General features: G+C 42.3%; 1 protein-coding gene across 2 annotated transcripts in view; it reads right to left on the bottom strand.

Annotated features, from left to right (window-relative positions):
• STAC (SH3 and cysteine rich domain) overlaps window positions 1-26362 on the bottom strand; it is a 95207-nt gene that overhangs the window by 2667 nt on the left and 66178 nt on the right. For both annotated transcript variants that reach the window (XM_084903141.1, XM_084903142.1), the window contains exons 7-10: window positions 23801-23865; window positions 21568-21656; window positions 8013-8064; window positions 7754-7891 (exon numbers count right to left, since the gene is read on the bottom strand). In XM_084903141.1, the coding sequence (XP_084759267.1) occupies window positions 7754-7891; window positions 8013-8064; window positions 21568-21656; window positions 23801-23865 (344 nt within the window). The remainder of the gene's footprint in view (window positions 1-7753; window positions 7892-8012; window positions 8065-21567; window positions 21657-23800; window positions 23866-26362) is intronic.

Raw genomic sequence — 26362 nt, 5'->3', positions numbered from 1 at the left:
GTGCTAGATACCATTCCAGAAGCTTGAAAACTAGTGAAAACAGACAGACTCCTGCTCTCATATTGTTTATTGAGCAGACCTGGGGAGAAAGACATTTCATTGAGTAATTTCGTGCATGTTGAGTGCAAGGACCATGCCTGTGTTAGTCACTGATCATCCAGTGAACAACACTTAGTAAAACTGACTGACAGCTTAAGTAACTAATATTTTTGAATGATTAATGAGTAAAGAAAAGGGTGCTGATGTGAAAATATATGGTAATCTGATCTCACCTAGCAGGTAACTTTGTGGCACTTTGGAATGACTAGCTAGAACAATGCAGCCAGAGATGGAGGTGGTGAATGGTGTGAGATAAAGCCAGAAAGGCTGCCAGGGCCAGGAATGTGTGGACATGCAGCCATGCTAAGCCTGCTAAGTCCCTTAGCTGACCTTCTGACCAATCTCACTGACTGGACCTGGGTCACAAGACAACCACCGAAATAATCACCAGGAAGGAGAATAAGACCCATTCAATCAGTTCAGTTAGGATTTACCTGAGTCATAGAAGATACAGATGGACAAGAAAACAAAAATCAGGACTCTGCAGCATGGGAAAAAGGCAAAAATGAATGTTGGCATCAGTCAACAGTTGGGTGTTAAAGGATTTTAAGTGGAGAAAGGAGAGGGTCAGGTTGATTTAAAGTGGTTCTTTTTTTCATTCCTCCCCTCCTCCCTCTTTTTCTTTTGCTACCTGTTGTAACCCTTCTGTCTCTCCTTTTTTATTCTCTTCCTTCCTTCCTCTCTTCATCCCCTCTCTCTTTACAGCCAAAAGACTTCTAAAGGCTGAACCAATCTTCCTCCTACTGCTGACCAATCCTGACCTGTCCTCTTGGCTCACTGACAATGGTGTAGACTTGACTTTGACAATCATGTGTAGCTGTGGTAAGTGGGGCATCTCAGTACCAAGGTGGGTGCAGCATATGCAGAGCAGAGGCACCTCACATACTCAGTATACAATCTTTGGCCAGTCCAGTGCTTAGCTAACTATCAAGCCCAGCTATAGACAGCCCCGCAGCATCACTTGGAGACTTTGCCTTTCTAATATGAAACAGATACATGTTATTATTTTCTATCTTAAAAGATTTACCTTATTTATTCCCTGATCTCATGCCCCAGAGCCTAAACTTTTTGCTGGGTTGAAAATTCAGCTTTGTAGTTAATCTTTAACACTTAGCATTCAATCTTTGGTCTCTTAGTCTATATTATTACTAATATTTTAACACCAGTCATCCATGTTTCTGCTCCAGTTTGTACATTTGTAGCTCTATCACTCACCTGTTCTCACTCCTCCTAGTTCTTAAAGACAACGGAGTGGGCTAGATTTTCCACACTCTTGTCTCAACTTGATACCTGCTTGCTGACTCACTCCTGCCTGGCCCTCTGTTTCTTCTCTTCTGTTGCCTCAAATTCTATTGCATAATGGTCAAGTGCCCTATTGGCTCAGTCCCATTTGGCCCTGTCTGGTTAAAATCCCGAAGTCTTCTGGGATCACATATACTTAATACCATTTAAGGTTGTCCCCTGCATGTCCTCCAAACTCATTAACATTAAAATGGTTGCCACTCATAGATGAGCAATCATTTTATTTAAAAAAATATATATATTTTTTGCCTAGCACTCTTGGATTGAGTCCTCCTCCCTTCAAAATACCTATGAAAAGATACAGAGCTGGAGGTAGAGAAGAATAGTCATAAACACTAAATGCCAAGACTGACGGCCATTCAGAAGCTGATTGGAATTTCCTTAAGACCTTTGGTGCTGAACTCAGTTGACAACTGAAGCAAGTTGTGCTGCTGTGTCAAGGATAGATCTACCAGCCTAAAAGAAATCTCCTTCTCCAAGGTCTGTCTCAGGCTCAGAGCTTCAGCAGCTGCCCAGAGCTGAAAACTGGGTAGCCATTTCTCTTATTAAGGGCTCTACTCCTCCCAATCAATGCTTTCCTTTCTACATTTGTTAGAAGATGTGGTCCTCCAAGAAAAGGAAACGACAGGAAGTAGGGCAAATTAGAGGTAGCACGAGTGTCTCCTGGGGGTTGACGTCCCAACAAATAAAACACAGTGGGTGGAATGGAGACAGAAAGACTATGGGGGTTTCATACAAAGCCGAAAGTAGTTCTTTATGTACTCCAGGAGTTCAGAATGTTGGGGGGGTGGGGCGGAGAGAAGTAATGGTGAAAGAAGCAAATCCTAACCCAACCTGGGAGACCAACATTAGATAAATGCTTCTTCGCTGCCAGAAGTTAGTATGAGTCATCCATAATTACCTGCTCCTCCAACTGAGTAGACCTGAATACACCCGAGTGGACCCTGAGCTGGATCCACACTGATCCTGGCCATTCAGAAGTTGATTGGCTCATCTTTTCAGCTGGAGAACCTCCGCTCTGCCCTGATCACTCCTTGTTCTAGGTTAAGTAAATGGCTAAAGGCTGTTGGTTGATATCCACAGTAATTTTTGTTATTTTCCCACATAGCAGTGTTCTGCTTCTGTTCTGTTGTCTTTATCTCTGCAGCACGATTCAGGTAAATCCTAATTGGGGCAAGTCCGCTTCTATTCCCCTTGCTAGCCAAGGAACCAGGGTGGGAAAGTGTGTTTTCCTCTTAAAAGAGATGGATTAGGAAGAAAATCTCTCTCCTCATCTGGAAGGGATTCTTGGAGTGGCTGCAGCCATCTGTGACCATGAGGGGAGGTGGCTAATATTGCGAGACGGTGGCAGAGCATAAAGATAGAAAAATCTGAAGCCCTGACCATGGAATCCAATAACTTTCTTGAATCCAGATCTCTTACATGAGTAAAATGTACCGTCTGAGCTTGACTCAATTTGAGCTTTGTAACTTGAGATGTGTATTAGTTTGCTATTGTTGTAATGAATTACTAAACATAGTGGCTTTACACGACACAATTTATTATCTCACAGGTCTGTAGGTCTGATGTCTGGTGGGCGAGGCTACTTTTCTCTGCTCTGAGTTTCACAAGGCCAAAATAGAGATGTCAATGGGGCCATATCCTTTTCTTTCCTTTCTATTTCTGTAGGAGAGAATCCAATTTCAGGCTCACTTAGATTGTTGCCAAATTCAGTTCCGTGTGGTTGTAGGACTGAGGTGCCTGCTTTCTTGCTGAATGTCAACTTAAAATGCCACCTGTATCCCTGGCTTGTGGCTCAGTCCTATATCTTCAAATCCGGTATTGGTGGGTTGAGTCCTTTTTACACTTAATCTCTGATCTCATGTCTTTGGCCCTCTTTTTCGGCATCTCTGACTCTAGTCATATACATTTCACTGCCATTAAGGGTGCAAGTGATTAGATTTGGCTAACCAAAACAATCTAAGATAGCTCCCATCACAGGTCTATAACCTTAGTCTATCTGCAAGTCCCCTTTTGCATTAGTTCCCTATGGCTGCTATAATAAATTTGGCGACTTGATAGAACACAGATTTATTTTCGTGCAGTTCCGGAGATCAGAAGTCCTAAAATCAAGGTGTCAATAGGGCTGCATTTCTTTTCGAGGCTGTAAGAAAGAATCTGTTTCCTTGCCCTCAGCTATTTGAGGCCACCCATATTCCTTGGCTCCTGGCCCCTTCTTCCATCTTCAAGGCCAGCAGCATAACTTCTTCCAATTTCTCTCTCTGACCTCTGCTTCCATCGTCATGTCTACTTATCTGACTCTGACCTTTCTGTCCTCCTCTCATAAGAACTCCTGTGGTTACACTGAGATCATCTAGATAATACAGGATAATCTTCCAGCTCAAGGTCTTAAGGTTAACCATATCTGTAAGTCCTTCTTGCCATGCTAAGGCAACATGCTCAAAGTTTTCAAGATTAGGACATGAGGCTGTTGGTCTGCTTACCACAAAATAAATGGATCAAGGCTATTACTACAAAACATGAAAAAATATTGCAGAAAATGTGTGCATATGTCTGAAAGAATAAGGGGATAGAGTAGGTTGAAGAGAGATTTAGCCTCGATGCTTTAAGGAAAGACTCTCTTGCGGTTAAGTGTGATGTAATGAGATGTAAAGAGAACATGTTGCAGAAGAAAGGGAGCTAATGGAGAAGAAAACACTATAAGGAAATGGTCACTAAATTAAAATCTGTGTGAGAAGCCATGAAGGATTAAAGTGAAACTTCAGAAAATCGAATGGAAGGAGGTCTTCTTGAAATATTCTCTTAGGAAGAAGTGGAGAGTGATACATAAAGTAGAAAGTGATACGGAGATGAACACTTGAAGGTAAATATGATAAAATGGAGATGGTTCAATCAAAGAATTACTAAGTTTCTGAAGGGAGAAGCTTTAAGATTCAAGGCCAAATGATAGATCAGAAAATGCTGGCCACATGTGGTAAACCAGTTGTAAATATTCTTAAAAGACAGGAAACTTTTTCAATAGTGTAAGAAAATAGATAAAGTACTCAAATTGATTATTTTGTAAAAGAAATATAGTGCCTAATACATAGATGATAACATTCCAACTTCTCTAACTATCCTGGAAATGCAGATTAATATGAAATATTATTCACCTACCAAGTGACATAAAAATATTAATGTTCAATTCTGGCAAGGATGTGGTGACCGGAATATTCTCATAAACAGTTGATGTGGGTATAAATCAGCCCAACCGTTTTAGAGGCGATTTTGTAGAATGTATCAAGAATTGTAAAAATCTTTTATATGTTTTCCTATAAGCTCTAAAGTCTATCCTTAGGTTCTGAACTCTGAGTTATGGAGAAAGATTTGGGTTTAGAGATGTTTATTGTAGTTATCAATAACAGTTAAACAAATAAAAACTCCAAATATCCAACAATAGAATACTTAAATACTTATACATCTGGATCAGGGGTCTGCTAACTTTTTCTGTAAAGGAACAAAGAGTAAATATTTTAGGCTTTTGAGGCCGTATTGTCTTTGTTGCAATGACCCAACTCAACCACTGTAGTGTGAAAGCAGTAACAGACTATATATGTGCACGAGTCTATGTTTTAATAAACTTTGTCCTAATAAACTTTAAAAGCCAGGCCAGATTTGATTAATGGGTTTATCAACCTCTGATTTATATGACATGTTTGTTATACAACTGTAAAAAAACTGTGTTTGCATAAACATATAGTGACTAAGTTTAGAAAATTAGTTGGGAACTAAGCAGAATATAATAACAAAATATAAATTAGAAGAGAAGTTTGGTAAGGAAATATACCAAAGTGTTTATGTTAATAATAGTTGATGGATGAATTACGTGTGATCTTTATTTTCTTCTTTGTACTTTTCCAAATTTTCTCCACAATAAATGAGCCTAGTTTTATAATCTAAAATATTTTTTTATTTATTTAAAGCTTTACAGAACACAAAGAATCAATGAAACAGTTTTATAGGGATGGCAGAACTGTGGAATGAACTAAAAATACTTTCATTAAAGTTGATTCAATAAGGATACTTTTAAATTTTCCAAAATGAAGAAGACATACTCATGTCATGGCAGACTAGTTGTGTTCACAACGAAAGGGTAACTTAATTCTATTTGGAAACAGAGGCTCTGTGAAAAAAATAATATAATGACTGTGAGACAAATTTACCCAAGAGGCAAGAGCATGATTTAATCAGAGATGCATTTATTTTCAGAATCAAATTTCTTCTATTTCTCTGCTAATGAGTTTTTGTCTCGTCATATTTTTAGGGTTATAAATATCATACTGGCTAATTTTGGATGCTTAGTAGGTAATTTTAGGTGGCATTGGCCACTGTAGATGAATACCCCATTTAGGCTTAACTCTGAGTGATGTTGGCAGCAAAGGATATGACCTTACTAAGCTTCCATCCTGGCCAGGCATTGTGCTGGGTCTTTATACAGGTGATAACATTGAACACTCACTGCAAGTCAAGAGGGAGATGCTACTATACCCATTTCACAGATAGGAATGTTGATATTCACAGGTGACTCTGCCAAAACCACGTAGGATATAGATCCATTTCGGTGTGGCACTGGAATCCATGTTCTTGTTACTACATTGTACTCCCCTCCATTAATAAGCATGCTTTGAAATTTAATAGCTAAAATAATTTAGGATTCTAAAGTGGAGACAAATTTTTTTCTCAATAAAATATTTGTAAAATGTAAATTTTTGCCTGGCCAATGTGGCTCAGTGGTTGAGTGTCAACCCTGGAACCAAGAGGTTGCAGTTCCATTTCCAGTCAGTGCACATATCTGGGCTGCTGGATTCATCCCTGGTAGGGATCGTGCAAGATGATGTTTCTTTCTCATGGATGTTTCTATCTCTCTATTATTCTCTTTTCCCCTCTCTCTAAAAATCAATAAAAACATTTTTTTTTAAATATAAATTTTCTTTCAAGTAGATGACACTGAAATTGGTTGCCACATTGACAAAGATAGAAAATAGAGAATCTGTGTCGCGATAAAGAGACCTCAGAGGCTTTTGTTGATCGATATGTAATTGGAAATAAAAATGCCTTCAGTTCTCACAGAGCTATAATAGGACTTAAAGTGAGGCAATGAAAATGAAGGCCATTCTCAACCATTAACTTTGATCAGAACACTTAGGGAGTCTATAAAAGAGACTGATTCTTTGCCTTTTATCCTGAAAGGTTCTGCTTCAAGGGGTCTAGGGCGGAGTCAGGAATTCTGCATATTCAGCAAGCTCCCAGGTGATTCTGATTCAGGTGGTCGGAAGACCACACCTTAAGACACATGTGTCAAACACAAGGCCCGTGGGCCAAATCCAGCCCTCCAGGCCTTGCAATGTGGCCCGCACCGCGCTGTCATCACTGCACTCCGCTGTCAGTTTATGACATTGTTAGTTTATGACTGTTCAGTAAACCATTCGGCCCGCGATTTAGGCTGGATTTTAGATTTTGGCCCCTTCTCTGATTGAGTTTGACACCCCTACCTTAAGAAATACCAGACTGGGCACCTATCAGGGGTTATGTCACTTTCCTACAGAGTTACAGGCAGATCTATGTGGTTCCAGGTTCAGGCTGAAAGCTGTGTTGTGTCTTAAACATCTATAATAATAGAAGCATAATATGCTAATTAGACTGGGCATCCTTCTGAATGTCCTTCCAGACGAAGCTGGGGCTGTGAGGGAAGCCCGGGTCCTGGGTGCTGGAGGGAAGCGGGACGTCTGGTCACCTTAACGGGGGTTCCTGCCTTACTTCTCAGGAAATCAGTGTGATCACAATGAAGCCCACATTCATCTCTACCTTAGATATAGGGAGATATCCAGGGCCTGGGCCGGAGGCAGTCCCTGGTTAGGGAGTGTCATGGTTTCCAGGGAGCAGGCTGAAGCTTGGAATCTGCACAAGGAGACTTAAGAGGGGTCTTTGTGACTGAAAGTAAATGCAATGAATTGTGCAACCCAGCAGCAGGTAATGGCGCACTATCCCCAAAAGACCATGAAAAGTGAACCACACGTTCATGGAGACCAGCATGGAGCCCAGCCTGGAGTAGCTGCCCACATCCGAGACCAGTGATCCTCAGAGAAAAGCACGGGGACCAGACGTCCTCATCCTGTTGCCATGACGTTATGTACATTTCCTCTCGTGGACAGACACCACCAAGTCAGCTTCCTAACATTTTGGTTTTGCATGTTTAGATCCTACTGCGCTCATATGGTTGGAGTGAGAATATCTTTTCTCAAGGCGATGACCCTGCTCATTCAGATTTGTAGATGGCTGTTACTCTGTTTTGATCAGACTCAACATTACTCACCTGATTCTCTTTCAGTGTTATCTGCCCCTGTTCCTTACACCCAATGAAGGTTCTAACACATCTAAAAATCTTCTCATTCTGCTGTACTCTCTGAACAAAGTTGGCTGGGAAGAAGCCAATCCTGTCTTGAATTTTCCCCTGAAAGGAAAAAGGAGACATGCATCCACAATTCATTGTAATTATACCATTCATTGCAATGACAGCCACCAAATGATTCTTTTTTTATATATATATTAAAAAAAGAAAGAAAAATACTTACTTTCCACCAGTCTTCATTGGAATCTTCTAGAAGAGTGATCATGTCTCCTGGTCTAGAATGAAAAGTGAATGAGTTGGGTGAGAAAGCAGAAGGGGATAAAACAACAACAACAAAAAATACTACTTAAAAGCTGGAAGCAACAGTTTTTCATTTATACAAATGATCCTAAAACACATACTCGTAGAAATAAAGTAAACATGACTTTTACCAGTTCTTCCCACTCATGAAAATAGCTTTGCTACATATTGAAAGCAAGTAAAATTTGGATAGCTATATTAAAAAATAATTCTCAGCTTTACTTTTATACGAAAATAATCATATTTGCATGGTTAAAAACTCCAAAATTTGGATGTTGATAAGTTTCAAGGTGCAAGTTGACCTTCATATGCTGCCCTACAATCTCCTCTCATTGCCCAGAGGCGACCACTGTCCATGATTTCCCTATTTCCTCCTAGATCCTTCCCATACACTTACATTTTTATGTGAGTATGTATGTGTTTTGATTTTTTTGTTTACTATTGACATCTAAAATTAGGCATTATCTACATTTTCTCAGTACCTTCTTAAAACCTATTATACTATTGCTTAGCTCTACTTTCCTGGCCTGCCACCTTGCATGTTGGCATAATTTGGAATTTTGTTCCAGACGTGTGTCTGTGCGTGCGCACATGCATACTATGTCATTCATCAAGAATTACTTGAGTTTAACTGAGAACGTACATGCTTTTGTTGATGTGGTGGTGGTTTGCCACTTCTTGTTTGATTTTCACATCCGCATGTGTGTTTGAGTGTGTGGATGCATGTTTTAATTCCTTCTATACATTGTCATTTCTATTGGGCAAAGCAAGTCATGAGGCCATTCCAGACTCAGGGATGGGTAATAGGTACCACTTTTGTGGTAAGAGGAATTGCAAAGTCTCATGACAAAGGGCAGGGTAGGGTGGAGAAACAAGCCACCAGAGACAACCCACGCTCTTCAGTAAATTTGCTGAGTTCAGTGTCTCTTTGTGCTCTTACATTTACAGTTATTTCTCTCTCCCTGAGCATTCTTTGGTCTCTGGCACCTTCATTGTTTTCAACCCAATTCTATTATCCTAGGCTGCCAGGAAAACTCCCAAGATTTTTGGGTCTCTGATAGCATTATTTCTTTTTTTCCTACTATTGGTGGAGATGTCCTCTTTACAATATATTGATATATATATTTTCTGACATTTTAAGGGATTGTAGAAAGAGGGGAAGTAGATTTGTGTGCTCCTTTTGCTCTTCTGATTCAATCTCCTCTGCTGTCATTTTCAATTCTCAGTTAATATCTATCTTCGTAGGGGATTCCAAATAGAACAGGCTGTTGCCCCTGAAACATTAAACACAACTGGCATTCTGGTATTTCAAAAGTCACAGTTTCATGCTGATGCCACAGAGCGCAAGATGGCTGAAAATTACTTGTTTCCCAGGTGAGGGATTTAATTAAGCAGCAAGGATGAAAGTTGATGCAGAAAAATCTTTCCAGCTCCAGCAGATTTTATTTAACCCAAGAACCCGAGAAACCATGTGGTAGTATCAACTACAAAGACTTTGCTGATGGTTTGGTAGAAATTCTAAGTAGAAAAATAAACCCAGATGTTGGAGGGGGCACCTTTTCCTAAGGGTGGAAGAGGATATTGCTAAATCCAACCGCTATTTGTCTAGTCTAGCTAGAGCCTCTCTGTGTCCAGAGGTGGACTGTCCCTGTGTGCATGAGCCATGTTAACTAAATACGAATAAGGCACTCCCTGGATTCCAGCTATAATTTTATGAGAAATACCAGACGTACTCCTGACATTGTGATGGGAATTTTTTTTTTTTTTCTCAAAAGAACCCCACCAGGATAAAAAAATTGCTTGGTGAGTAAGGAGAGTTCCATTCACCCATTTATTGTTTCATTTGTTTTTATTCACTGACTCGTTCAACAAATATTCTAGAATGCCAACTCTGAAAGAGCCATTTTACTAGGCACGGGCTATATACTCTGGTGAATCAAGTAAGTCCCCACTGGAGCTAATATTCTAGTGAGAAGATGGATACTAAACATGCACTTAATGAGTATATAAATAATAAGAATATAGTGTGCACATATATATAATTGCAAATGGTCTTACAGGGCATTGAGGAAAATGAACCGGAAGCAGTCATAAAGAATGAGTAGACTCCTGCTATCAGTCCCTGCTCTAGTCATCTGGTGAAGGCAGCTAATGCCTCTTCCTCACTGTGGGGAGGCTCTTGCTCTAGGGCAGCCTGAAATCCAAGACAGAGCTCTCTGCATCTGGGTCAGCTGTGGGAGTTGTGCTGCCACATACTCCTACCTTGCCTCACCCATCCATCTCAGGATGCTCCCTGCTGAGCCTGCACTCAGAATCCTTTCCCACTGGGCCCCAGGCGATGGGTCTGAGTAGGCATGCAAGATAAAACCACGCTGTGGAATACGATGTTTTAAATTTATTTTTTAAATGTGTCTTGAGACTAGAGAGTTTCCCTTAAGAGCCGATTAAGTCAACATCCCAACCACTTCCCTTCAAGCTCTCAAACTCCAGCCACTAGGCACCAGCCCCAGCCTCAGCCCCAGCCCGAATTGCTCCAGGGCCACAGACAACTAGTTACTGCTTTTGTGCCTGGGAACCTGTGAAATTATTCAAATTAGCTAATACACAGGTAGCCTGGGAAACCTAGCTAACGCCAGGGACTGGCCCTACAGCACCAGCCTGCTGTTCCCTGACTCTCAAATGCTAGTCCATGTGACCCTTTAGGCAGCCCTTCTAAAACCAGTTCTCGCCTTGCCATCAAAGAACTAAATCCAGCCCTGGCAAGTGTGGCTCAGTTGGTTGGTTGTCATCCCATGCACCAAGAAGCTGCAGGTTTGATTCCCAGTCAGGGCACATGCCCCAGGTTGAGGGCTTGATCCCCAGTAGGGGGTGTGCAGGAGGCAGCTGATTGATGTTTTGCTCTCACATAGATCTCTCTCTCTCTCTCTCTCTCTCTCTCTCTCTCTCTCTCTCTCCCTCCCTCCCGCCCTCCTTCTGCCTCCCCCCCCCCTCTCCTATCCTCTCTCTCTAAAAGCCAATAAAAAAAATCTTAAAAAAAAAGCTGAATCTAAGCATTCTGCCTACCTGCTCTACATAGGGGGAGCCTTGCCATGGTTCCCAAAAGAATGGAAGCCTAATGCCTAAAGTTCTCCTTGTGCTGATTGGTCCTCGGATGGACACTGCCAGTCAGTGCATGACTCTCTGCCTCCAATTGCTTCCTGCTTCTGTGGCTGACCGAGCCCCACCCCAGGGAACAATTCTTTCTTATTTCAGGTTAGCACATTTCAAGCATGTTCGAAGTAAGTCCAGCTCCTATCTAAAAGCCATTCTTTTTTTCAGGTGACCTGATGTTCCTGATCTATCATGTGTATATTTTATAACTCAAATCTATCTTACTTTCCAATTTTTTGAGGATGAACCTGTCAGACCCCAAATACTTAAAAAAATTTACATTTGCTTAATTTAATCAGAACATCTTCAGCTGAGGTACAAATTCTGCCTGTATTCTTAAGCCAGAATTATATACATAGCATGATACAAAGTATAGCACAATTCATATACCATGAAAGCATCCACTTCCTATTTGGTGCAGACAGGTCAGGGCACCATAGCTGGCCTCCCCACTTGGTGTTTGCTCAGTCAAAATTGTCTTAGGCCCAGAGGAAGAGTCTCAGGTTGGTTATATCATGATTTATGGAACGTCTTGAAATGATGAGGGAACTGTGAGCTATCAACAAGAGCAGGAGTAAGATGACAAAAGCTAACTATAGAACTATGGGTCAGTGGTGCAAAGGACAGAGTTTCTTTGTGAGTGTGTCTGTGTGCTCATGTATATTTGCATGTGAGCTTGATGGTTGTTGCTCTCTAGGTTCATTCTCAGTAGTCCTTTGCCACTCTCATTTCTCAGCTTTCCACGTGGACATAGGAACCCATCTCTTCTATCCCTAGCTAAACTGGTTTCGGGAATGCAGAGGGCACAGCATGCACTAAATATAAGAATGATGCCTGCTGAGCCCAGCCAGCTAGACGGAACTCTTCTGCAACGTGTTATGAAGAGGGTTTGGTCTTCTGTGGGTGGAAGCTCCTGGAGGGTGGAGTGTGAGTTGTCCTGAGCTCCCCTCCCCTGCTCAGCTCTCTCCATTCCCCAGGAGAGCACAGATTTCTAGTGGTGGAGGTACTGACACCCCCTTGTTGAGGTGCCTGCTTCTGAGAAACACCTTCCCCACAGTCTGGGACAACCTGAGCCCTCTCACTGGTCTTCCTTTGGAAGCACAAGTAGAAGGCAGGCTGCTCTGGGCCTTCTGTGCTTTTATAATGTTTTGGATATACTGCATATTTTGGAATGCAAAGGATATTATCTTTATCCTGCTATCTCTGCCTATTGGGCTGAAGAAAATTATATGACAAGTATTTATCGAATGCTCATGACAGGTTAGGCTTTGGGTGTGGACTAAGTGTACAGAGATGAAAAGATTTGTCTAAGCATCAGTTTTCTTAAAGTGAAGATAATAATAGTACCTATCTCCTCAATATTTTTGATAATTAAGTGAGGTAATACTTGTAAAGCACATTTAGATAAGTCTGCAAAAGATGGTAGCTATTATTGTTGATAAGACATAGTTACTAACCTTACGATGTTGGTAATCTTAAAGGGGAAAGACATGTAAATTGGTAATCTTTCTATATAAAACCCTAATATGCAAATAGACTGAACAGCAGAACAACCGAACAACTAAACAACTGGTTGCTATGATGTGCGCTGACCACCGTGGGGCACACACAAAACATGGCAGGCATCGGCTGAGGTGGAATCGTGGAGCAGGTGAGCGGGGGCGCCAGACCAAGGCTGGTTGCCGTCGTCATTGGGGTGAGCCTCTGGTGGTTACTGAAAATTCTTTGCTCCCATGCACCATGGTCCTGCCTGGTGTTTGCACCTGCTGCTGGCGCCAGCCCGCTTGCACTCGCTGGTCCTGATAGCTTGGTGCAAACAGCAGGTGTGAGCAGTGGCTGCTGGCCCTGATTGCCTTTCAGGGCTTCTCCACCTTCCACTGCTCCTGAAGGTTGAATGGGGAAGCAGCTTCTGCTCCCACCCGCTGACAGTGCTGGCCCTATTTGCACCTGCAACTGGTGCTGGCCCCAATCACTCCCTGTCATCAGTGGATGCGAGCAGGAAGGGACCATCAGAGTGTGGGAGCAGTGGCAGTGGGCATGGGGCTGCCAGCAGACAGGGGACCGGGGCCATGGTAGGAGGGGCCAAGTAGGGCCATGGAGGATGGGCTGAGATCTGCCCCTATGTCCACTGTATCCTCACAGCTCTGCCCCTATGTCCACTGTATCCTCACAGTTTCTTTCAAGGTGCACAAATTTGTGCACTGAGCCCCTAGTGTGTGTGTATGCCTAAGTGACCAAATGACCAAATGACTGAATGACCAAATGTCTGGTTGACCAGTTGCTATGATGCACACTGACCACAGGGGACAGGCATTCAATGCACAGGATTGGGCTCCCTCCTGTCTGGATTGGGCCTGTGGATATAGGGCTGAAACCAGCTAACTAACATCCCCCTTGGGGTCCCAGATTGTGAGCGGGTACAGGCCAGGCTGAGGGACCTCACTGGCACTCAAATCCGTGGTGCACTGGGCCTCTAGTTTATAATAAGTGTGATTGCTGAAAGAGAACTATGCTGAGGGCAAAAACAAATGTGAAATTGACCCTCTAAACAAAACAAGATATGCCTTTAAAAGACTCAGCTACCTCCATTATGTTTATATAATTACATACTACGCACAACAAATAGATAATGAGCTATATTTACTTTGCAAAGTCATTGTGTGGGTTAAATGGAAGTCTTTAGCACTGTGACTGATATACAATAAGGATTTACAAATTCTAATTTCTTCCTAAAATGCAATTTTTCACTTGGAAATGAGAAGATGTACTGATTACTGCTTTTTAATTGAGTTTCCTCTTAGGTTTTGGCAGGGACATTTGGCTAACGAACTAGCCTTTGAACTCTCTTGTCTTAAGTGGCTTTGGACACTAATCTTTGGGCTGATTCAGAGCTTCAGAAAGGCGTCTTCCTCTCTTTACATCCCCCTGACCCCTTGCCCCTTTGCTTTAGGGAGCAACCACAGAGGTATGGGAAGGCCTGGGGCCCACCCCCCAGGGACTGATTGCAGTGAAGAGGCTGAACAGATTGAGGACAGCTAAAGAGCCTGGAGGGGGTCAGCGATGTTCCCTGAGTGAAGTGGGCATGACATGTTGCGTTGCCACATGGGAAAGGAGGTTTAGGGAGACGTCACCATTAGTACACTTCACCACTAGCTCCCCGAGGGCAAGCTGCCTCTTGTTCTATTCAAGCCTATCGAGAACTCATCAGAACCGCCCATTTTCCCTCTGCGGGCAATTGGAGATTTCTTTAATATTTCTCACCCCTTTCCATTCATTAAGCAAAAAAGAACCCCAAATGAAACTTACAGCAGCCATAGTCACTCAGCCAAAACAGATGTCCTGGAAAGACCAGGCTAAAGGAAACAGAAAAGGCAGCCAAAAGGTTCCATTCATTTCAGATCTACTGCTCAAGTTTTTTTTGCTAGACCCATTTCTCATTTTCCATCGTCCTGGTCCAGAGCCTCTTACAGTCTGAGAACATGGGTACATAACAAGGAACTCCAGAACGATGCAATCTGATTTTGTCTGAAGCCTGGTATCCCTAAGACTGCCTGCACTTTCCCAAGTTCATGGGCCAGCTCAGAGAAAAAGCTTTCAGCGAGAGGGCCGTTCGGATGGGATTTGGCGAATGTTCCTGAACTGTCATGGATCACGCTCCCCAGAACCTAATGGGAAGAGGCATTTGAGTGAGAGGGAGGCTGCTAAGCACATTAGTGACATTCGGGAAGATCTGGGTTTCTTGACACAGTGCAGCATCAGAGCATAAAATGCATCAGAGCCTTTCCTCAAATAGCCCTAATTGCATTTTGATGTCCTGGTGACTGTGAAGATTATTTTTAAATCAAATTGGTGCATTAGAAATTACATTTAGTTTTAATTACGTTGATGCATTTGCCAAGCAGTAATGTACTTAGAGAATGGAAATGAGACACTAAGGGAGTCTTATACTGTTTTACTCTGTCTTAAGCGGTCTCATCTTCTTGTTTTATGGCAGGTGTATGAGGCCTTCCACAAGGAAGGACAGCATCACGTGAGTTACAAGCCCACAATCCAAAGGGTGTACTGAACCTCAGGCCTGAGACTCAGGACACTTGCATTCTGGTGTTGGATCTGCCACCGGCCCACTGTGTATTTTTGGATCAGTCGTTCTCCAATCTGGAGGATAATCAGAATCTAGAGAAACAGTTAACACACATATTTCCAAATGGGACTTGACTCTCTAGGCTTGGATGGAATCTAGGAATCTCTATTTTAATAATACTCTCTAGCCGGCTTGATGGCTTGTTAACAAATATGAGCCATCCCAACCATAGTTTTCTCCTCTGTAAAATACTTGTTGCTTAGGTAACCCAACAGAGGGGCCGTCAGAAAAAATTGTGAAAGTCTTCGAAATGGGCAAAAAAGATTGCTGATATGGGTGTCTACTCACCCTCCCAAGTCATCCTCCTCCCCACCAACCCTTTCAATGTCTTTGAGCTATTATTTCTCATTCCTGCAAGTTGTACAAAACTGATGATGATGCCAATGACCCTTGTCTGTCCACAGACATGCATGTGAATGGTGTCTGGTGGAATGTAATCAGTGATTACCCTGTGAATACTGACCAGCGCTGCATGTCTTTGCATATTCACATCAGCATCCTGGGTCACCTGCATATGTGTGATGCTTAAGTTCTCCTTTGAACCAGATGTGACATATTACTGGTTCCTTATTAATGAAGGAACCTAAGAACAACTTTGACATGTGTTCATTTTATATTTGTATAAGAGTCATGATTTCATCTTAATTAAAAAAGTTATCCTTGAATAGGGGTGACTTCATGAACACATTCTATAGACAACTAACTTCCTGGTCTTATAAACAAGCATAACAATCCCAATAGACTTGTAAGAAGACACAGGGTACATTAATACGCTGTCCGAATCTGCTGACTGAAATATAATTGGCACCCTCAGCACAGAGGAATCTTACCACAACAATGGAGGATGGATAGCTCGGGATAAGATAGACGAGTTGGACCCCAAGTCTGCCTCCCTGGGTTGCAGCCCTGACTCTACTTTCTATCTGTGAGTTCTGGGTTCTAGTTCTCTCTCCTTACACCCCCCCCTAATATGTAAAGACCTATAAATCATCTTATTTAAATCTGAACTAAACAGCTAAGTGTGCATTCACTAAGCTTCACTGAATTTTAAGACAGTCTTTTTAGAATGAAGACCGGAATGGATGCGATTATCTAAATAAATACGCCCCTGAACCGGCAATGATTGCGCACCACCTCTTTTTGTAATGGACTTTGCATTTGCACACTCCTCTCCCCACCTTTGGTGACTTTTAAAGTAATTCTCTTGCACTGTTATTTGAGCTATTTTTCCCTTACCCTTTCCTTGCGGTAAAGAGAGAATGACTGCGCACTGACGAGCTGAAGCCCTAGCATGGCTGTGATGCCACCTCCTTGCAGTCTTCCTTGATTTCCCAAGGCTGCCTCCCCACCCACAAGACCCCACACTGAAGTGCACCATCTTATCTACTTGTCTGCCACCCACCCCAGCCCTTCCCCGCTTGAGCTTTCTGAGCACAGGGCCTGTGAACTGTTCCTCCAGCTGAGGGTAAGGGTACGCTCACTCACGATGTGATGAGCGGAGGATAGATGAAACAGGTCCTGGAAACAGTCATGCACGGGGTAAAGTCAGTTTTAAGGTGCTTTGGAAAAATCGGAATGAGATGAATTCAGGCCATCCCATCTCCAGAGCTTCTGACGAATATTAGCTAATGAGACAAATAGCTGCCTGGTTTCATTCAGACGCGCCCATGGAAAAATCTGAGGTTCAGGCTGCCAGGAAAGAGTCTGGTGACTCCAGGCTCTCAGTCCTTATTTGGGGTTACAGAAGAAGACAGGTTTCTCTTTGAAGTGCCCTCTCTTGTCCCGATTTAGGTGTTCTGACACACTGAAGTGGCAATTAATTTGTGTCTTTCTTAGAATTTAATCAACTTGGAAAAGCAGTTCCTGCTTTCCCTCTCTTGGCTCCTAAGCTTATTTTTTCTCTCTTTCTGTCTCATTCTCCACTCCCTTCCTCCCTCCCCCCCATGAAACATGGTCATTATCATATAAATCTGTTTGGGGAGAACTAATAAAAATGAAAATGTCTTAGATGTGGGAAGCCAAAATGGGTTCTATGGAACAGGCATTATATGGCCAATGAAATATGCATTGGAATCTTTAAGTCTTTTATTTACTCTTGATCCTTTATTTCAGAGTTCTTAAGACGTGTAGGGGTTTGTGTTGACTTGGAGTTATTTACATCTGCTGATTGCTTATGTGATATATCAGCTCAGCAAAGCCATAGAAGTAATTCTTATTGGTTTTTCAAATGTGTGCTGGTGCGAATAACAAGCAATGGCTCTAAGGCTCTGTTGGTTGGCAGACTTCTGACACCAAAAGCAGTGAGGATAATGGGACCGGTTACTTTACATATGGAGGGCAACACTTTCTTATTTTTTTTTTTTATTAAAAATTATATTTATTGATCTCATAGAGGAAGGGAGAGGGAGAGAGAGATAGAAACATAAATGGTGAGAGAATCATTGATTGGCCGCCACCTGCACGCCCCACACTGGGGATTGAGGCCTGCAACCCAGGCATGCACCCTTAACCAGGAATCGAACGATTACTTCCTGGTTCATAGGTTGATGCTCAACCACTGAGCAACATTGGCTGGGCAGGATTTAATTTTTTTTTAAAAAAGCTAAGCATGTATTATCAAGCTCGTGCTCATGATGTGTGTGTATGAATGTGTGCACATGAATGTGTGTGTGTTCATGCAGATCTGACTGTGAGTGTGTGGGAATGGATGTTCATAGGTAAGTATATCACACACATACACTCATTATAAAAGGCATCTAAAATATAGTGTGCACCTTGCTCTGTACTGGGAATGAAATCCTAGCCAAGAGGATGATGCAGCACGAGGCAGTGTGGGATGATAATGATGTCAACACTGATGAGAACGGGGTTCTCCAGTTTGTATTTCAAGTAGCATTTTAAAGGATTTTGCTCATGAATTAGGCTGGCAGTCCATAAAGTGCCATTTCCTCTTTCCTCAGCCCTTTATAAAGCTTGGTAATAAGGGTTATTGGTGGACATTGTCTAAGACCCTGAATTACAGAAGGTTATCTACTTACTACACAAGCTCCTTCCACTCAGAGGAACCTGGGTGGCTCGTTAATGCTAGGGGACCACAAATCCTCAGCAACAAACTGGAGGTCTCACACACGATGGTATCGTCTCTTTCATATCAGGGGTAAAATCCCATACCTGTGACATGTCACACCAGCAACTGCAAAACCTGCTCAGAAGATGAGGGTCAGGGTGTCACAGTCTCCTTATCACTGGGCCAGTGAGATAGTCTCACTGGATGTGCTCCATGGCCAGCCAGAGTCTTTGACTGTGTTAGGGTTGTGTTAGTGAGGTTGTTCAGAGAACTAGGAAATGAAACCTATTGTGAAAAGATGCAAATTATAAATAGAAGGCATCTAAACTATAGTGTGCACCTGGCTTTGTCTTGGGAATGAAATCCTAGCTTATATTTGAAATTGTCTCATTAACTACTCAGTCACTCTAGGAAGGAGAGAACAGAGAAGAAACAGTTTACTCAACTGAATGCAGGGAGAGAGAGAGGTCTCTAGTGGCTGGAAGCCTGGGCAGATGGTGATGTCAATTACCCTAAGGTTTATGGGAGTAGGGTAAGGAGGGGGGAGCTCCAGGGTCGGCAAGAAAGGATATGCAACTGGAAGTCGGTAGGGAGATCTGGACTGCTAGCTGTTGGCAGAAAAGGCTTTCCTTACTATTGAGCAGGCATATGACAAATGCGTGCGGAAGTGATCTATGACTGTTGGACCTTCTTTGCCATCAAGTTCACACTCCTGATGTTCCCTGTACTCTCGCTTCTTTTATTCTCTTTCCCGAGGACAATACTCAGCATGCCCCCTGGATCAGAATGCAGGTGGATGAGAATGGTTATTTTGTTAAACAGAATTTGTTTTTCTACTTTATGGCTTAAGGAGAAAACGATAATTCACAAAGCTCCAGTTCATTCACGGAATTACATGAAATTCCCAAAGTATAGCTTTACCCATTCTAAATCAAGCGCCTGGCTTTTAAAATGGGAACCTAGAGTCTCTTGGCAAAAGAAGAAAAATGTAAGTCTGATTTATCACTCCATTCTTATAGTCGGTGTCATGCAGACATTTCCCTCCTGGGAATGAACAGTCCTGTGTGCCTTGCAGAGGACTGTAAACGTTGGATTCGTGACCAGACAACCTGGCTGTTAAGGCCTGCAACCCACTAAAATAAGCATGGAAAGTTATGACATGTCACATCAGCATTTGCCTGACCACCACCGGGAAGCTAGATGACATTCCTCAGTAACATTCTATATCAGGATTTTTTTTTTAAATCTGATGGCTTCAGATAATTTTCTAATATAAACCGGTGGGACCGACACAGTTAAGAAGCTGTTAAATTTAAAATTTTAGATATCCAAAACGACAATCTCAAGAAGAACAAAATATATTGTATTTATTGCAAAATAAATACATGTCATCCTTGTCTTCATCAGCAGGTAGTCCATTGCGGACCATTCGCTGAAGGGCAGGCACCACCCCAGTGACAAATCCTAGAGGGTCTCTAACCTCTAATGTTCCCACTAAAATAGGGCTGAACTTAACAAATGCCATCTCTACTCCTGCACTGATGCCAGACAGTTCAGGTAGTGTTCACAACTCCAGCTCGTGGCTTCAGTGTGGCAAATCCTACCCAAATGGTGGAGAAAACTCAGAGCCTAAACGTCTGCAGGAATCTAAGGAGCCAAGATCCAGGCCCTGAACTGTGCTCTGCAAAGGCCCAAGAATGACTGGGAGCAGACCAGGGAGGACACTGACCACAGCTGCCCTCAGGGTGAGCCAGGAGGTACCAGATTCCGGCGGGATACTCCCATCTGCTGTGGAGTCTTGCTGAATGCTGCTGGAGTTGACCCAATGGCCTATGGAATCAGGGAGACAGGATCTAACTGGAGCCTTTTTGGCAGCTCTGTCCTTTGGAGGGGCTTTGCGGAAGAGGAAGAGGAGCGACTGATTCCCACCGAGGTGAGAAAGCACATTCAGGCAAGGGCACATGGACTATTCCTGGGACATGACACAAGCCAAGGATGGAGAGAAGCACACATAGCCCAGGGCAGAGGCACAGAGCCCTCTGGACACCATCTGAGGGGAATGACATGACTGTGACTTGGCCTGCATGGCATTCAGGCAAGGGAAGTCCACCCCAAATGGAGTCGATTTCACTAAGACTGACATTTCAGTAGTTTTTAATGTCAACATCTCTCCATTCTCTTCGGACTTGGAAAGAACCAACGTGCAAGGGCCCATTGGACGAGAAAAGCAGCCCTGTCTCCCTTGCTCTGAGATTGGGGAACACCAAAGCCTTCTCTACAGATGACTTATGTTTTAGGGTCATGAATGGAGGAGGGCAGCAAAGCCTTTCCTTGGGGACAGGCCAGTGAACACACCACGTTATACAAATTGGAATAACTAGCAGTTACTCAGTGTCCACAATGATCCGGCGCCACGCTATGTGCCATATGCACGACACTTCATCCTCTTAGGTATGGTAGGGGGAAGAGGTCATTCTTAGTCTTTTATGTCTAAGATGTTTACAAAGAGCATCAGGTCACACAATAAACGGACGTGAGCAGAGGACTGACTCCACATTGCAACACGAAGGAACAAAATCTGGGGTCAAAAGATTTCCAAAGCTCACCTGACCATCCCCAAGTGTTAGTTACCAAAGTGGGATGGATCCTGTGAGCCAGGCCGAGGTGCCAGTCTCCAGCAGGAGAAGCAAATGGCTTTAGTGTGATTCTTCAATCAATGCTAATTTGGGGATGAAACACAGTGTTTTGATTCCCTGGGGACTCCACAGGACGCCAATTGCACCTGATGCACAATTTTCATGAAAACTCCCATTAGCAGTTCTGTTGGCAAGGTGCTAAAACCGTGCTTCTTGAGGTGTGGCCCTGGGTCAGCAGCAGCTTAATCAAGTCACCGGTGGACCAATTAGAAATACAAATTTGCAAGCCCCACCCCCAACCTGCCGAATCAGAAGCTGCCACTGGCCCAACAGTCCGCTGGAACCAGCCCTGCAGGTGGTGGCATGCACACTAAAGTTTGAGAATTGCTCTAAATCTCCCAGAGATAACACAAATGGAATTATTTATTCTTTCTTTCATTCTGGCTTTTTTCTTTTCTGTAAAAAAAAAAAAAAATGCTTTTACCTCATTTCCAAATCTTCATTCTCCTGTGGTACAAATTTGTACAAGGCAACATAGGTGTTCATCTGTAATGGGTCTTTGGAAAGAGGTCCCTGAAAGAGGAAATGAAGACAAATCAGAAAAGGAAGGAGGAAGAAATGGAGAGAAGCAAGGCGAAAAAAAAGGAAATGGTGAAGTGAATGCTAAGTAATTCAATGTATGGCTCTTAAGTGTTAAAATAGCTAGCCTTTATTAAAGACTGTTTCAAACATTGGTTTATTTTTTAATTTCTCAGCTGAGATTTTATTGCAAACCATTTGAAAACAATTATGTGGAGGTCTTTGTCAGAAATACTATATTTTTTTTTCCAGGCTGGTAAGACTAAGTGGTTGAACCAAGAGGTCACTGGTTCAACTCCCAGTCTGGGCACATGTTTGGGTTGTGGGCTCAATCCCCAGGAGGGGGTATGCAGGTCGCAGCTGATCCATGATGTATCTCTGTCATCGATATTTGTATCTCTCTCTCCCTCTTCCTCTATTTCTCTTTAAAAATTATTATTTAAAAAAATATATTTTATTGATTTTTTTACAGAGAGGAATTGAGAGGAATAGAGAGTTAGAAACATCGATAAGAGAGAAACATTGGTCAGCTGCCTCCTGCACACCTCCCACAGGGGATATGCCTGCAACCAAGGTACGTGCCCTTGACCGGAATCAAACCTGGGACCTTTCAGTCCACAGGTTGACGCTCTATCCACTGAGCCAAACCAGTTTTGGCTCTTTCTAAAAATTAATAAAAAAATGTTTTTTTAAAAAGAGAAATACTACAATTTTCTTTAAATAATATCTTTTATATAGTTGTTCATGAAAAATGATACAGGATTGGCCATAGGAACAAGAATATTCTCTCTATAGAAAGAGGGAATAAAAAACTTTCACTTCCTAAAATTCAGTTTTTTAAAAAAAATATATTTTTCAATTACAGTTAGCATTCAATATTATATTAGTTTCAGGTATACAGCATAGTAGTTAGACATTTATATAACTTATGAAGTGATCCATAAAATTGACTTCTTTTAAGTAAGCCTACAATTTGGTCTCTCAAGTATCCAAGGGGACCAGGTATATATATATATATATATATATATATATATATATATATATATATATATATATATATATATAGCAATTAGTTCATTCAGTCTGTGAAGAAAGCACAGATTTTGCCATTAGACAGTTTTTTTGGTTATGTCATGGGATCACCATCTTACTGGCTGGAAAGCCTTGCAATCTACACTAATAAAAGAGAAAGTTGCAAATTGACCATACCTTCATGACACCCACCAGCCAATCAGGAGTGAGTATGCAAATTAACACAACAAATATGGCAGGTTAATTTGCATCTACAGGCACCAAGTGGCTGGGAGTGGGGTGAGACGCAGGCATTCTGCACTGCCCCAGGTGCTCAGGGCCTCTGGGCAGCATGGGAAGGTGGGGCCAGAGCGGAAAGAGGTAGCTCCGGGGCTGGAGTTGAAAGGTGGTGCTGGCAGCCAGGGAAAGAAAGGCCCATTCTTGCATGAATCTTCATGCATCGGGCTTCTAGTAATGATAATAAGAACTACTGTTTTGATAGCGTGTTGTGTGCCAGGTATTTGGCTACATGCATTAGCATACTGGATCCTCACAACAGCCCTGTGAGGTAGATTTTATTGTTAGCCCCAATTTGTAGACTATAAAGAGTATTGTGTTATATAAATATTAGCTACTATTATTAACCAATTACATATGAATGCTATATAAATGCTTATACTTTATAATACATATAATAAATGAAAAATTACACAATATAATATATAACATAACTGTATAATATATACACATATGTATATACATCATATGTACTATATAATATATAACTCTCTACTATATTTAAACACATTATGTAATAAATATATGCTATCCATAAAAAAAACACAAAAGTTGTGCACAGCTATATCCTTTTTATTTGATTCACTCTGCTATCTGAAGCTCAAGTACCTTTTATTTTATTCTATTGATTCTGTCGATTTATTCTATTCTATGGATTCTATGCTAATTCTATACAAATGAATATGAAAATAAAATAAATAGATACTTATGTACTATAAAATACAGCCACTATATTATGCAATTGTATAATTTACACACTGTAGAGTGTATTTACTTGTGTGTAACATATATGTGGAAACAGAAACTGCCTTGGTGACGTCCATACATACCTGGTGGTTTATGTTCTTCGCTTGGTCTCTGAAGTCGTCCGTGCCGTTTTCTGGGTACGTAAACACTGCGGAGACAAGAGAAAGTGGAGCTTTATGGATCCGGGCACCGTGTTTTGGAAACATGATTGGAAACTGGTTTCTTACCTATGTCACTGCTGCCTTTTCCTTGTTCTCGGGGCCCAGCTTGCCCGTCGCCTGTGGGATACCACCCTGCCTCCCGGGGCGGGCTGGGCACTTCCTGCTCTGCACACTCACACCCTAGCACATGCCTCCAGCTGGCACACCTTTCCACTTGCCTGGCAGTTGCGTGTTTACAACTGGGTCTCCCTCGGCAGTGCTCTTCCCAAGAACAGAAAGTGCGCCCTGCGTCTCTGTTACATGTATCAACTCACTTGTTAGGGGATGGAGGGTGATGGTAGGGTAGGGCCCGGTTTAATTGTATCCAAATTGCCTTTTCTAAATACTGGGGTTTTCTGATCTATTGTCAATAGCTTGTTTCTGGTTTGTGAATGATATCTATATTCTATTTTTCAGATTAAAGTGTTTTAAATTTCAAAATAGTTCCTTGATCTCTTATTGTCAATGCACCGAGGCAATTATTCGGATTAAAGAATAAGAGGGTGGTGTCTCATTTGGTTTGTTCTTGGAATGCAGAATTCTCTTCCTTTCGCGTTTAAGCAGCCACGTTGTGGCCTTTGATGAGAAAAAGGCTCCGCACACGGGCAGGAGTGTCCGCTGCCCACTGCACAGCCGTGGGAGGGCCCTGGGGGCTGTGAGGGCTCTGCCATGGCCCGTTCCATGAGCCGAGTCTACCCTGGTGACCGACGGCACGGCCTTATCCTCACTGCGTGTCTCCTCCTTAAACACAAATGTGGCGAACGCGTCCAAGTTTATAGAATACAGTTACGGTGTCTAAATTAACCCACCACCGAGAAGAGTCCACATTGAAACGTAACACATGGCTGCTCTATTCTCCCCTTTGATCACCTTCACGTTACTGAGGCCATCTCAGGGGAGGAAGAGATACACAGAGAACTCTGCCCCTGCTTCAGTCAGTGCATCCCACTGTCCTTCAGAGGGACTCGGTAACTGGTGTAGCAAACACGCATCAGGACAAGAGCCCCTGTACATGTGCCGATCCTTAGTAAACATCTCTTCTCCAATTCATCGCTCCAGAGCCTGAGGATGCGGTCCCATCAGCCCTAGGGAGGAGCTTGCATTTGTCAGTAATGGGCCTTGTCTGCCTCAATATTTGGCCACTCAACAGTTGAAAATGAGTAGAGGCCAGTTGATAGAATGTGATTGCCTAAATTCCTGATGTAAATATTTGATTCCCTAAGTAGGAAATGGGAAACTTCTAAAAGAATATTCAATTATTGAATGAAAACACACAAAGAGAATCTTCCCAGATGATTCTTGATTGGAGCTAACAAGGGGAAGTACATAAGGTGCCTATGCAGTGAACAGTTTGGATGGCATTTACAATTTTGTAATTCCACATTATTTTAGCTTTTTGTTGAGTATCCCTTAAGTATCTGGTTTGAAATGTGTATCATTTTTTTGTGAACTACATTAAAAATCATTTGAAGTGACCCCAAATGTGTTTTTAGTTATCTTGTTGCAAGCAGAACTTAACAGTGCCAAAATGATCTTTAAAACCAATTCCTTGCTCTGGCCAATTTAACTCAGTGGTTAGAGCATTGTCCTGTGGGTCTCCTTTTTGATTTCTGGTCAAGGGCATGTACCTTAATTGTAGGCTCTGGCCCTGGTAAGGGCACTGTCAGGGCACGTGCAGGAGGCAACAAACAATAAATCTCTTTCACATCTATGTTTTTCTTTCTCTCTTCCCGCTCCTGCCTTCCTTCTATTCTCTCTAAAAAAATCACTGGGAAAAATATCCTTGAGTGAGGATAAAAAAAAATAAAATAAAATAAAAACCCATTCCTTTCAGTATCAAGTCTATTTACCAAAAATATATCATACAACTTTTATGTTTGCTGCTTTAAATTTATTAAAATTATTTGATTGCTAATTTTATTCAGAACAAGTATTCAAAGAATATATCCCTGATGCAGGCATATTTTTAAAATTAAATTTATTGGGGTAACATTGGTTAATAACATTATAAAAGTTTCAATTGTACATTTCTATATTACATCATCTGTATATTGCACTGTGTACTCACCATCCAAAGTCTAGTCTCCTTCTGTCACCATATATTTGACCTTTTTAACCTTCTTCATCCTCTCCCCACTCCCCACACACTTCCCTTCAGGTCACCACCATACTGTTATCTGTGTTTCTGAGTTTGTTGCTTTCTGTTTTATAGCCTACATTAGAGGCCCAGTGCATGATATTCATGCACAGGGTGAGTGGGGAGGCCCTCAGCCCCGCCTGCACCCTCTCCAATTCGGGACCTCTTGGGGGATGTCCGACTACCGGTATAGGCCCCATCCTGCAGGGCAGAAGCAGTTGGACATCCCTTTTGCAATCTGGGACTGCTAGCTCCTAACTGCTTGCCTGCCTGCCGGCCTGATTGCCACCTAACTGCTCCCTGCTGGC

The sequence above is a fragment of the Pipistrellus hanaki genome, assembly GCF_964339955.1.
Source record: "Pipistrellus hanaki genome assembly, chromosome: 13".
In the NCBI taxonomy this organism is placed as follows: Eukaryota; Metazoa; Chordata; class Mammalia; order Chiroptera; family Vespertilionidae; genus Pipistrellus; species Pipistrellus hanaki.
Note: the sequence above shows the minus strand (reverse complement) of the source record. Positions and strands in the feature narration are given on the sequence as shown.